Source organism: Helicoverpa armigera, chromosome 14, assembly GCF_030705265.1.
Source record: "Helicoverpa armigera isolate CAAS_96S chromosome 14, ASM3070526v1, whole genome shotgun sequence".
NCBI lineage: Eukaryota > Metazoa > Arthropoda > Insecta > Lepidoptera > Noctuidae > Helicoverpa > Helicoverpa armigera.
This window is the reverse complement of record NC_087133.1, coordinates 11323359-11336828: the sequence shown is the minus strand read 5'-3', so window position 1 is coordinate 11336828 and position 13470 is coordinate 11323359. Positions and strand designations below refer to the sequence as shown.

The window sequence follows — 13470 nt, the reverse complement described above, 5'->3', positions numbered from 1 at the left end:
CAGAAACCAACACAGTAATGTGTGCCAGAAACTATCTCTCTTGAGTCCTATTTATCTATCATACCAGGAATGTATTGATTCCTTGAAGAAGTAAAACAAATCGTTAATTGAACTATAAAAGAATCCCTAATCAAGCTCTCTGGACTTATATACGTAATGATAATTTAATAAGTAATTATAAAGAGTTCTAATCTAATATCATAGAAATCTTTAGGTATATTCCAAAAATCTGAATAAGCGGCTCTATGTCATAAAGAGCAAGGTTACTATGACTGACTAATCCTTTTATGATTCCCATTAACTTTCGTTAACAGCTGTAGCATTACAAACATGGATTTTCCCAATATTAATAGTCAAAGTCAACAGAGACTGCTCGAGTCATCGTTTTAAATGATATTCGTTGTTCCAATTTTTATATCCTCCATACGATTTATGTTATACCTAGTAGGTATTACCTACCTATATCCTACGTATTGCTTGTGAAAAAACAGATGTGTCATTAATAACATAAGGGCCTGTGAATTCGATTCCTTTTCCTATAAATAAAATAATAGGTAGGTAAAATTTTACCGCTGCGGGCTGTGTTAATTTCTTCATATTTGTATTCCAATAGATTTATGAATTTTCTATTCCTATTATAGCCCAAGACCAAAGTTAAGCATCAGAATGAATAAGTGACCAAGCCTGATTGCAGGTAATCTAGCTCCATACAAACAATGTAAGTTGTTATTTAATTTAATAAAAAGAGTTACGTACAAATAGACTGAGATACTTTCACATTAAAATATTTGTAAAGATACAATTAAAATAAACACTTGACACCTTTTTTAAACGGCCTTATTTTGAATTCCCGTAGAGGTATTGTTCCCGTTACGGTCGCCGCATTCGCCACCAGCCGGACAGGCATTTTCATCCTTGCAGCTGAGGTCACTCGACACCTGAGATCCTGAAGGCATTGGCCTAACGGGAAGATTGTCCTTGCAACTAGATTCCAGCACGTTTTATGAAAAAATTGTTTTTTTTTTACAATGTATGAGATGGTTGAGATTGAGATAAATATTTTTATTAAGATATATGTAAAACATTTCGCTTTAGCTATAAATTATTCATACATATAAAAGCCAGAAATAACAAATCATTGAACCGATTTTAAAACATCTTTGAGACTTAATTAGAGAAAAACAAAAAAATTACTAAGTATTTTAAACTTTTACTTTGTAGCAGGTGGCAAATACATACAAAATTATCCTCTATGGAAGATCCGCGTTTCGGTAGATTTTTTTAATTTGTTTCAGAGTTTTTGATTAAGTATCGTGATACACAAGAAATCACGTGAAAGAAAAAATATTTTTCACTTGACTTATTTATTTGTGCTTGTATACCTACCTACCTACGTAATTAGTTTTTTTGTTTTCAATGTTTTGCGGCGCGACATTCTTAATTAATGAGCTCAATGTCAATTAAACTTTATTCCGGTATTTATAAAAAATACAAGAAGCTCCCATTTTTTTCCAGAAGATATTTTTTTTGAAAAGCTATTTTCTTCAAACGTCTTATCTAAGGAAATATACTACCTAACGGATGACTTCATTGCAGTATTTATCACTCGCGGAATCGATGGATCATAAATCCTGTTACTGGGTAAAATAGAATGACAACACATAAAATTAAAATATGATAAATCACACATTATTACACAATATTTATTAAACACCAACAAAACAATGACATATTAGTTTTGGGACACCGTGTGCAGGCTGTACCTACCAGTTATCGCGAAAATCGACGTAGTGTAGCTGTCACTAAAGGCATGACTAGCTAGACAGTAAAAATAAACATTGCCTACCTACATAGATTTTTAGGAACTATGTAATTGTTAGACAGAGCTGTGATTCGATTAGGAAGACTTTGCTAGCTAAATAACAAAAAAAAAAGGTTTAATTTGCTTTGCCTGCATTTAGCTCTAGCTAGCAATAGAAACTGATTACACGACTGATTTTCAAGAACCTAGGCGACCAAAGTTTATCTAGCTGTGTACTAAGAAACCTGGGCTTAGGTACCCGTGAAAAATTAAACATATGATGGGAAATAATAATTTTGTTGTGTCTGAGCTTTTAATAAACACATTCCTATTCTTAGCAGTCATAGAATCATTTTACCGAAAACGTTAGGTACATAGAGACAGTTTTCCTACTTTCGGATTTGGATACCAATTCCCCTGCCACAAAGAGCATTAGATTATCTTTCTCAATAAATATTATATCAACGTAGGACATCACATCTTGAATAGTTCTTGAACTCCATTTTGAATTGAGCCATGATGCAAACTTCAGTTTCAGAAATTAAATTGTAAAAGGTAATTTAATTAAAGTTATAGTCACCATGTTTGTTTTCCTTTAGGGCCACTTGACTGCTTGATTAATTACTTTAATTGGCTCACCCCCCTCAAAAGCTCATGAATACTTCACCATCCCTTTCTTTGTTTCTTTCTTTTGTTTTGCATGGCTCATCAGATCCAAATTATTAGAAAGACTGTTTGAAAGTTCAGCTATTAATATTGTTTAGGTGGTTTTCAACGTTCTCTTAATCAGTAGAATCCTGGCAAGTCCCACTCAAGTTTAGCTCAAAAAACAAAATCCGCTCCACAAAAGGAAGACATTATTTAATGTATTCCAAGAAAGCTGAAACAGGTTACTGACTCGGAATAAGAATTCGAGCTGATGAAGGCAAGACATCAACAGGGGGGTCTTAAATGATCGTGACACATATCGAAGGCATACAACTAAGCGTGACACTACCTTTCGTGTTTTCAGGAAACTTCGGGCGTTCTAGACTACGTAGGACAATGATAACACAACTTTAGTAAGAAGTTTACGGCTGCCCATTGGTTGGGGGGAGATCAGGCTGTTTTGTCCTCGACATGCGTCATGCATTCGACGCAACTATAAAACACTTGACCTCCCTACTCTCGCAGTTAATCGCTCCCCCCAGCCGGCAGTGACTGCACGCATCGCGTTGTGTTCCAAATTTAAACAGTTAAAAAACGTAAGTTTTTTTTTCTTTTTGTAGGTATGTGTTGTTACTGTGAAGGATTTACCCAAAAAAGTTTTTTTTCTATGCTTTGCCAGATTTGGTTTCGTGTAGCAATCAACTAGTCGTGATGATTGTTAGAATGATTAATGCAATTATATTCTTAACAGTGATTGAAGAGTTCATTTCATGAAATATGTATAAGTTTATGTAGTGAATAAGATGTTTCTGGAAATAACAGTCAACTTCTAGAAAATTAAAAGTAGAAATATATTTATTTTTAGCGCTTATAAACATATCGTTTTGGAAGCCGGGACTTACGTTACGTTATTTCTCTAGTTGTGTTTATTTTTACTACAACTGACTCCTAGAGTGATGTACCTACTCTTGAATCCGTGCTGTTTAAAAAAAAATCGTTGTTAGTTTCTTATGAAGTTTGCTTTTTTGTTAAATTAAAATAGTTCCAACAATCAAAACACAAACGGGTTGAACTTGTTCTATAAATGAAATTCATTTAGCCACCTGCCACGCAATACTTATCATTTCTAATTTCCACAGAGGTACGAAATTTAATTTCGTAATTATTTTATTAAGCTTGTGTCGTACACGCGGTACCTACCTACACGCAAATGTGAAATTGGTCATTGCTTGAAACAAAAGTGTATCAGTGAAAGGCTTTACATATAAAACTAGTTCAATTGGTCGATACGCCCGTCAAGAAACGGTTAACTGAATCACTTCCCACGTTAAAATATAATATGTGGTTATTTTACCTGAATTAAGAAAGTAAACATTCTGCAGTGACTTAAAATGAGCCTTTGTTACCACAGCTACTTATGATAGAAGAGATAGCTAAAACACCTTATTTGAGTACTTAGCATTTTATTTGAGCAAATATTTTCCTACACTTGTTAGATAACGTTCGCAAAAAAGTTAATATTTATTACTTTACATAATGTACATACAAAAACCTGTCGAAGTGTTTACAGACTGGTTTATTTCTTGTTATGTTGACTTTACAAATATCTACATGATATCTATATCTAATGATGCAATACCTAACAACGATAATGGTATTACATAGTCATCGTTGATTAGATCCGTTTATTTACTAATGTTTATTTAATCAACTGTTGTCTTGTATTTAAATCTTGGTGGATTAACTTTGTAATCATAAACAGTGCCTTATCACGAAGGTACCTTATATTATTGTAGACTAACTGTTTTTCCGCTGTTTTAGTCCCGTTCCATAGGAACTAGGTACTGCTCGGTCCAGGATAAAATTAATATAGCTATGTCACTACGGAAGAGCGTAGCCTTTCAACAGTGACGAATTTTTGACATCGTTTCAGGAATTTTCACGGCTTTAGGGTTCAAACAAATAAATACATATGAGAAAATATTCCTGTTACATATATTAGTTATAAAAGTTTCACTCGCTTCCTTAGGGAAGTGCTCGAACTAGGTCAAAAACACCTGGCCGTTTCCCGCGATATAGGTTATGATGAGGTCAATTAAACTATTTACAAGGACAAGTTCTTTAATTAAAACACTATATTAATTGATTCTATGTGAAAGTTTAGTTCAGCTCTCACTGCATATCGAGACACGCAAAAGGGGAAGTCGTGTCAAATGTCGAAGTCCAATGTCAACCAAAGTAGGTAAGCGTGGGTGGAAACAGTATAGTTTTTCTGATAAGAAAATTGCATATTCATGTTTGTCATCAAAAAATCCTTATCTTTTGTTGACAATCGATTCACCGCTAAAAAGGAAGGAAAATGATATCACACGAGTATACCTATTCATTTTGATGACAAATCGGAACTTTGGTTGGACGCTTACTTACGAATAAATATGAAATATGTAGGTTCACGCTTTCATAGCAAACTACTTCAACAAATTTTGGTGAATTCCGGCACAAAGTAAATTTACTTTGGAACTCCAGAGATCATATTTTCTCCTTGGAAAATGCATGAAGTGGATGTGTAAATACGAGTAAAATGTATGTGAAAAGTTAATTTCTTTTTCCAGGTGGAAATATATCTGCATAAAAATATTTAATTTCCATAAATTGCCTTACACAATAGCTTTCGTGTCGATTGTAAATTGTGACACGTAACAATTTATTAATTTTTCATAATGGGTTCAATCTACTGTGAGTAACGAAATAACATTATGACGGTTTATGTATCATGGCCGTATGAAAACCTTTTTGGGTAACAAAAGGCTGTTCATACCATAGAGTGACATTCGGCATTCAATTTCAATCAACTTTGACTTTGAAACTAGTTCTTGTCAAACAATTGTATAACTGAATATAAAACTATTATTATCATTGAGTAATTTCAATTCAATTAAAAAAAAAACAAGCATGTCTGGGAAAGAAGTCCACGCATCGGGGTAAAATTAAAATACCTACTTACTTAGTCTTATTACTGACTTCTGACCGCAGTTTCAGCCGCATCCTGAGGGAACTTTGAGAAATAAAAAGAAACTGCATTCAAACTATGTAAAATCTGTTCTTTCACACACGAATCAGATTTTTCATTTCAAGTTAAAAAAAGTAGGCCAAGGAAATATTTAGAACCGTACTTTGGTTGTTGACTCATGTGCTACAAGAAAAGAAGGAAGCGAAGGAAAAACCCTACAAAATATTTGACTTAGTCATTTCATTAATTGTCCGTGTGACCTTAAAGGTTTTTATGCTGTCGAACCGTCGTACCCGTTCAATTAACCTGACCTTACCTTTTGTCACAACATTCTATACAGTTAGAGAATTGTTCGATTAGTTTCCGCCCTCCTTGGCTTACCATTCACCGTCACCTTCATTTTTTAAGGCTTTATAGTTACCTTTTCCTATGGTTCTGTGTTTACTTTCTTAACATTCAACCTTTAAAGGCATCGCTTTTCTGTTCGGCGGTGCATCAGCCCTCTGCAGGGCACTAAGTATACTTTTCTCAATCAGAAAATGTATGAGCGTTAATGACCACCCTTGCTCAAGGATTAGCGATTTCAGAGTGCAAAGTCCAGATTAAAAGTCCAATTACCTCAAATTATTTTCTCTAAATTCAGTCACCGTTATAGCTTAACTTGCTTCTTTTGAAATTGTCGTCCTAATTTATTTGCAGCTTTTTAGATGCCTCTAATACTTACAGTAAATACATTATTATCGTGCATGTGTTAACCTAACATGAATACAGATTTATCACTCAGCGTATATGACATAATAATTATCGTTATGTACAAATAAACGCGGGTTTTTCCCAAGGACATTAAAGTTTTCAAACGGCTTATTGTATTTCGTATTTATTATTAAACGATCATCTGGACTATTCATCTTCTCCTTGTCTACCTGATATATTTTGTTTGGATGTTAGCAGGAAACTCAGTTAATTTAGTTAGGAAGACCTTGTCTTGTGCAACTAAATAATATATAGGTTTCCGACGCTAGTGCATATAGGTAAATTGGATGTTCCGCAACCACGATTTCCTGCGCCTTCCATCGCGTCATTTTCCTTTTATTTTGCCCGTTATTATAAATTTTTAAACAGTGCATAGAATACTTTTGAATATACTGAAAGTTAGGGCTATGAACCGAGATAGTCAATTTCGCTAGGATTTGCAAGTCATGGTATAAGGAGTACGGGATAAAACCAGAAATCTTACCATGTTCTAGATCTCTAAGGTTTCGAACACACCCAAGTAGCATTCGGGGTTCTATATAAGATGTCTAGTCGTTCACATGTACTCTACAAGCTGTGTATGTCAGCTGTATATGAGCTGTATAGCTTGCTATAATGCTTTTATTGAACCAGTTTGGGCACAAATTAGACAGCCTCAAGTTCACTATGGCTGTACATTAGAAGTATAATAGCAGTTTAAGTAGTAACGTCGGACTTAAGGCTGACTTACGGCACTATATGGAACGCAGTGTGAACCATACAACGTACATGAGTGTAATAAAGAGTAATAAGTGGCTAAATACACAGCCTTCACAGTTAAAATCGGACAAAAGTACTCCAGTAAGCTACCTTAAATTCACTTGTGTCCTAAATTATGTCCACATTTTAATATATTAGTTTGACAATTGTACGGAGTGTATGGATTCGGGACAAACTAACTCCGGCGGATTATTATTATAATATAACACGCTGTTTTTTATACTATATCATGGTAATGCCATGGGAATGCAACTTTATCGTGAAATGTATACATATTGACAACTAAAATTTTCACGCGCCTCTCTAAAAACGCTTTATTCATTTTGAAATATTTAAAACTGGCGGAGAGGAAAATTTACATCTTCAGTTTTTGATATTTTATTGGCATTATAATTATACTACGGTAATTAATTTTATCATGAAACCAAAACTCATTCGCTCTATCTGCGTATTTTGTGATAAATCTGCATTAATCTTGTAGATTTATTTGGTAAATATTTTAGGTTACGTAGAACAAAATGGTGGAAATGAAATAAGGCTATGTGAACTGTTATATAGCCCTTCTAACAGCCTACAGTCCACATGTGAATCATTTAAACACTTCTGTACAGATAGTAAAAAAAGGTTATTTTAAGTATCACTAACAAGTCCTAATACATCTACTGGCTGTATAACAGTCTAAGACAAGTAGACATAACAGCCTTTGGTTTTTTAAATGACCAGAAGTGTTCTATTAAAATGCTAGCTCTATAACATCGAACAAGTAGGCCGTTAAACAGCGGTTGCCGTATCTCTACCCTCCTATAATGCTCTTAGTCAGAAAGCTGACTAAAGGATAGTTGTTAGAGTATTATAACACCCATAACCGTATACAAGTATTACTCTACACTCCTATAAGTCTCTTAGACAGGTATAGGTGTAATTAATTGCAATAATGCAGCTAATACATCACGAGTGAACTGTAGTAATGCTTTAAGTTCACCTGTGAACTAAATGTGTACTCTTAAATGGAGCAAAATGCTACTTGGGCAGATGTCGCTTACGTACTGTGGAACCCCCGTTTCACCGAGTCATTATTACGATTTATATCGAGTCACTATTACAGTCATCTTTATTACATTTTTATAGTCATCATTATGTTTTTTTTGTGGAATCATCGGGCAATGTGACAAATCCGTAAATAAATATTATGTATTATGTTCCTGTGTTATCTCAGTTACCTCCCTGCAACATACTTAAGGTATATCGTACGATATATTGTGTTAAATAATAAAATTGTTTTAACTTAAACCATTATCAGGCTTACAATACATTTAACCACTCGAGATAAATGCAGTATTATTTACAATGTTAATAAATTATTATCTTCAATTTGCCAGCAATTTGCACTTGATGATTTGAATTCAATAAACACACAATGAAATCTTCAACATACATTAAGTACCTAGGTAGGTTGGCTCCGTGCAATAGGACGATTGGACCTAGTTTCAGTAGTTCTACAGACCCTGCTAAGAAAAGAAAAAGAAAGAAAATAAGTTTTATTGCGCAAAATATAAGACGCATAAATGCTCAAATTCAACAATGGGAATTTGAAAATGAATCATACTCACCTACATTGAATATTATGTTATTAACGATCACATCATACTTAACTTCAATTTATCAAACACAGTACCGGATCTCATACTCTTAGCTGCTGTTTTTTACCCTCCTACCGAAGGATAATGTTTTTATATAAAGTTTTTGTTTCTTTGCAGCGATATGCCCATCGATCTGTACTACGTGCCGGGCTCCGCCCCCTGCCGCGCCGTGCTCCTCACAGCCAAGGCCCTCAACCTGAACCTAAACCTTAAGCTCGTAGACCTGCACCATGGGGAACACCTCAAGCCAGAGTACATTAAGGTGAGGACTTTACAATATTCAGTAAAGAAAAACACAAGGCAAAAATAAAAAAGAGTAGATGGTCCCAAATAGGCCCAGTTCAGTATTATTCCAAGCAATCAGTCCCTGATACTGGGATTTCATTATCGCGTAGTTCGGCTGAGTTGTGGTATCCTGAAATTGTTGTGGCTATGGAAGACGAAAGTCTCCGGTAGGAACAATCAATTTAAGTAGTCCAGAAATGCCGTTAATATTATTTTGCTCCACACACAGAAGGAAGAGTTTTTGATAAGCTCCCCATCATTATTATGACCATGGATGAACCTATAAGAGGAATGAAAGATTGCGATAAACTTTATAACAAAATTATCAGGATTTTGATTTTGAAAAACACATCCAGAATCCTTAACCTGACCAGGAACGTTAATTACTACCTATTGTTTATTTACTAAAAATGTATTTATAACATATTTGCGGTTAGGATTGAGGAAAACTGATGTTGGTAAGCAAATCCTTAATTGGCAAAGGCAAAAGCTTGGAATAACAAACAATCTTTCCTGTTTCTGTTGCTATACAGACAAGTTAATTGACAATTAGGTAGATACTCAATCTAAAATACATATTTGTAAACATGCTTACATGTCCCTTTGATATTACAAAAGGATACTTTTATACATTTGTTGCCAGACGCAATATTTTTAATACTTCTGATGAGCTTAGCCTAGTACCTAAATGGCTGAGAGAATCTTACCCATAGAGTTAAATGCTCCCACTAACTACGTAGGTACTCGATTTCAAACACTCATTGAATATTTCCTAATCTAGAACAGAATGCTAGGAACCCATGGCAGGCGGCCAGCGTTTCCTATCGCGGTACAAATCTAAATCGCCACTAACAACGTATATTCAACTTTATAACTTGAAGCCTTAGGTTTATAATACCTTAAAGGTACTCATTTGAAGGTCGCATAGACAGTGATGTAATTTTGCAGTAGGAATTTAGGTTCATTGAACCTTTTTGAGGACAATGAGCGTTTCCAATGTACTTCACAGTGTTGTTTGTAAGTTTTAAGTCAATATTTGTTTTGAGTATATCAGCCATTGCATAGACAGGTGTCTGTGTATCTAATGAAGATATCTTAGATTTTATCGTTGTTATAATGAAGTAAGATACAACAATTTAATTTTGTTACTTAGCAGTTTTGCGCTGTCTTGTCATTTAGTTTTATAGGGCACATCAATGGATCGATTAATAGGCAGGTATCTAGTCTTGGCAGCTGAATGATTTCACATGAGAAATAAACAATTTTTAATAGTGCACGCCACGACACACCCTCTTGACTACGGAAAAAACGGAGACTCTTTAATTATAGACCTATTCAACTTCATGGCTGATTCCACAGGCATAAGTAGGCTTAGCATAACCTTGGAGGATTAATTAGTACCTACCTACATGCATGTCCCTTCTATAAGACATTCCATCAGTTATATTATAAAGCAGGTATATTAAATAACTCGCGGATCGTTGGCTACCTTCCTCAGTTAATGGAAACATAAACCGGTTTCCGAACGTGTTATTACGTGGTACAAAGATTGTTTCAAATGACATTGGAACAGGTAAGCTCGGTTTCGGACGTTATAAATTTGGTAAAAACCTGTTGTCTGAAAAAAGACTAGGCAAAACCTAAAAGACGAAGTTAATTTTAAGATCATTATGTTGAAATTTTGTGAGATTAGAGAAACATAAAAAGCGGCGATGTCTAGAATTTTAGGTATCAAATCAAAAATATGAATTCGAGTTTTTACAAAATCGTGGGAGTGGAAGTATAATTTGTTTAAATCATTCGTTAGCATGGATATAAACCCGAGAGATATTTTGATTAAGTATAAGATTGGTCAATCTAAAATTGGATTCCCCTTTAAATTAAATGAGTATCAAAATTAGAGTAACATCCCTAACTAATTGTTCTTTCTTCAGCTAAACCCCCAACACACAGTCCCCACACTAGTTGACGACGGGTTCTCAATCTGGGAGTCCCGAGCTATCATCACATACTTGGTGAACAAATATGCCAAGGGCAGCGGCCTGTACCCCGAGGAGCCCAAAGCGAGGGCCCTAGTAGACCAGCGCCTGTACTTTGACATCGGCACTCTATACCAGAGATTTGCTGATTACTTCGTGAGTATTTCTATTTTGCTTATTTTTCCCTTATATGCAAAAATGTGGGTCTCTATAATGCTTACTGCTTGAGTATTTATCTGAGGAGATACCAAGACCTAAATATGTTTTTAAGATTTTGTAAAAAATGCACTTACTTGCTTGCATTTCTGCCTCTCGTCTTACGTCATATCATATCGTATTTATATTGCATTCCATAATGTACATTAGGCGTAGAATATAAAATGATTGTCACAATTATGGACTCTGATGGGTACAGCAATAAAGTCATCATGCTGTTTCGTTTAATAGTTGTCTGTGACAAAACGATGTTTGAATTACAATGAGTAGTTGCACTTGCCCGACTGAATATCAAATAATATGGAGATTGACATCTTATTCAAGCTAAATATACCTCGTCCTAACTATCTTCTATTTCCAGTACCCACAAGTATTCGGTGGTGCACCCGCTGACAAGGACAAGCTAGCCAAGATCGAAGATGCTCTCCAGCTCCTCAACACATTCCTGGAAGGCCAGAAGTTCTGCGCCGGCCCCAACCTGACCCTCGCTGACCTGAGCCTTATCGCCAGTGTGTCAAGCTTCGAAGCCTCGGATATCGACTTCAAGAAGTACCCCAATGTTAAGAGGTAATATACTTATGTTACTAATGTTTATATGCAAACTCCTATTTATATACAACTACATCAACAATTTAAAAATTTACAAAGGCAAAATCAAAAATTATGTTACTTAGGTGTTGGGTAAATCCCATGCCTTTTATGGAAGTGCGTCAGCAGGATATTGAGGAAAACATTAATGTAACTGTCGAACTCTGTCATCATTATCATTCTACCTCTAAATCCTCTAATTAGCGTAACTATTGTATTGTATATTGTGAGAGACTTCTGCGAGTAGGCAAAAAAATTTAATCTCAGTTGCCAGAGCTCGTTGCTTGAATTTCAGACTTTTATGTTAAGGTTTCCTCATTGTTAAGGCACTCACACATGTTGAGCTCATAACGCAAGATGCCGTGACGAGACTGCTCGGCGCCTGAACACGACTTGCTAAAGTACCTAGGTACTTATAATATTACCTACGTGGCGTAACGTGGAACAAAGTGAAAAAGGGGATGTACTCATCATCATCATCATTTCTACTTTTACGTATCTACCGTAAATACGATTGGTTACCTCACGCCAACATACCATAAAAAGACCTTTAACAATTTTTAACCTAGCCGGAATGTTACTAACGTTCCTATTGTTTTGCAGATGGTATGAAACAGTGAAGACATCGGCGCCCGGCTACCAAGAGGCTAACGAGAAGGGTTTGGACGCCTTCAAGGGGCTCGTCAACAGTATGATGAAGAAGTAACTCAAGCATCCTCAAACCAGCTCCATTCGTTTATGCAGATGACAATAAACCAACGAAGCTCAATGAACACTCTTTACGTCAACCGAGTTATTATTGAGACTTCGTTTAACCAGATTTAAAGAAATATTTTTATACTGGCTTTTCCTACTCTCTGGTTCGTCCATCTATGATCAGATTTTTTCGATTTTCTTTTGGATAATCGAATGGAGTCGTTTCATGATACACAGTATAAAATGCTGTCACTTCACAAATTGTTTTCTCAAATTACACCGTTTTACATTCTGATTTATTTAAGAATAGGTTATAAGGCACGAATAAAAGTTTAAATATAAAAAGTGATTGTTTAATTTCGATAACAGGTTCTACCGAAAATATGGCAAGCTTCTGAAAGCCTTTGAAATGCTTTTAAAGCGCCTGAAAATAACCAAAACTCGAGAGCATACAGGACTCTGGATGACTGTGTGTATTACCCACATACCAGTAGTTTTACCCACATCACAAATTACTCTGGCTCACCCGGATTTAAAGTAGCCTTTCATGATGTCCTGTTTGACACTGAAATATTTTTCAAATCGGACCAGCCATGCGATTCTGTAACAAACACATCATCGATGCTAACAACGACGAGTTCACAGATGTCGCATCGTAGACATCGCTTTTAAAAACAACGTTGATAAAAACCGTATTCGCTTAGCAAAAAAACTCGTCGACGATCTGACGAACAACGATGACGGCTAGGATGTTTACAGTGTTGCCAAAATTCCATTTAAAGTATAATCGAGAAATCTCGACTAACGTTTTTTGACGATATTTCGACATTTTAAATCAATGTAAATGCATAATATGTCTGTTTAAAACACATTCTATTCGTTATGCAACGAATATTTAATTAATTATATCATTTTCGACATAGAAAATAATGACTCAAATCTTTGACATTTGTTATAAGGTTATGTAGTATAATATATAGTCTGTGTCATTTCAAAACTTCAAAACCAAAACAAACATTTTGCTCATAACTGGATTATATCTTTATTTGTCTAAATACGAGATTTCAAAGTTCTAAATGGCTTTAAGCGGTCAAG

The 13470-nt window shown here is 35.1% G+C and overlaps 1 protein-coding gene across 1 annotated transcript; it reads left to right on the top strand.

The window, feature by feature from the left end:
• Positions 1–2883: 2883 nt before the first annotated feature.
• On the top strand, positions 2884–12720 carry LOC110375102 (glutathione S-transferase 1). Its single transcript, XM_021333079.3, has 5 exons — positions 2884–3045; positions 8729–8873; positions 10831–11031; positions 11453–11658; positions 12283–12720. Exons 2-5 carry the CDS (start codon positions 8733–8735, stop codon positions 12383–12385), a joined length of 651 nt encoding a protein of 216 aa, XP_021188754.1. The 5' UTR covers positions 2884–3045; positions 8729–8732; the 3' UTR covers positions 12386–12720.
• Positions 12721–13470: the final 750 nt, after the last annotated feature.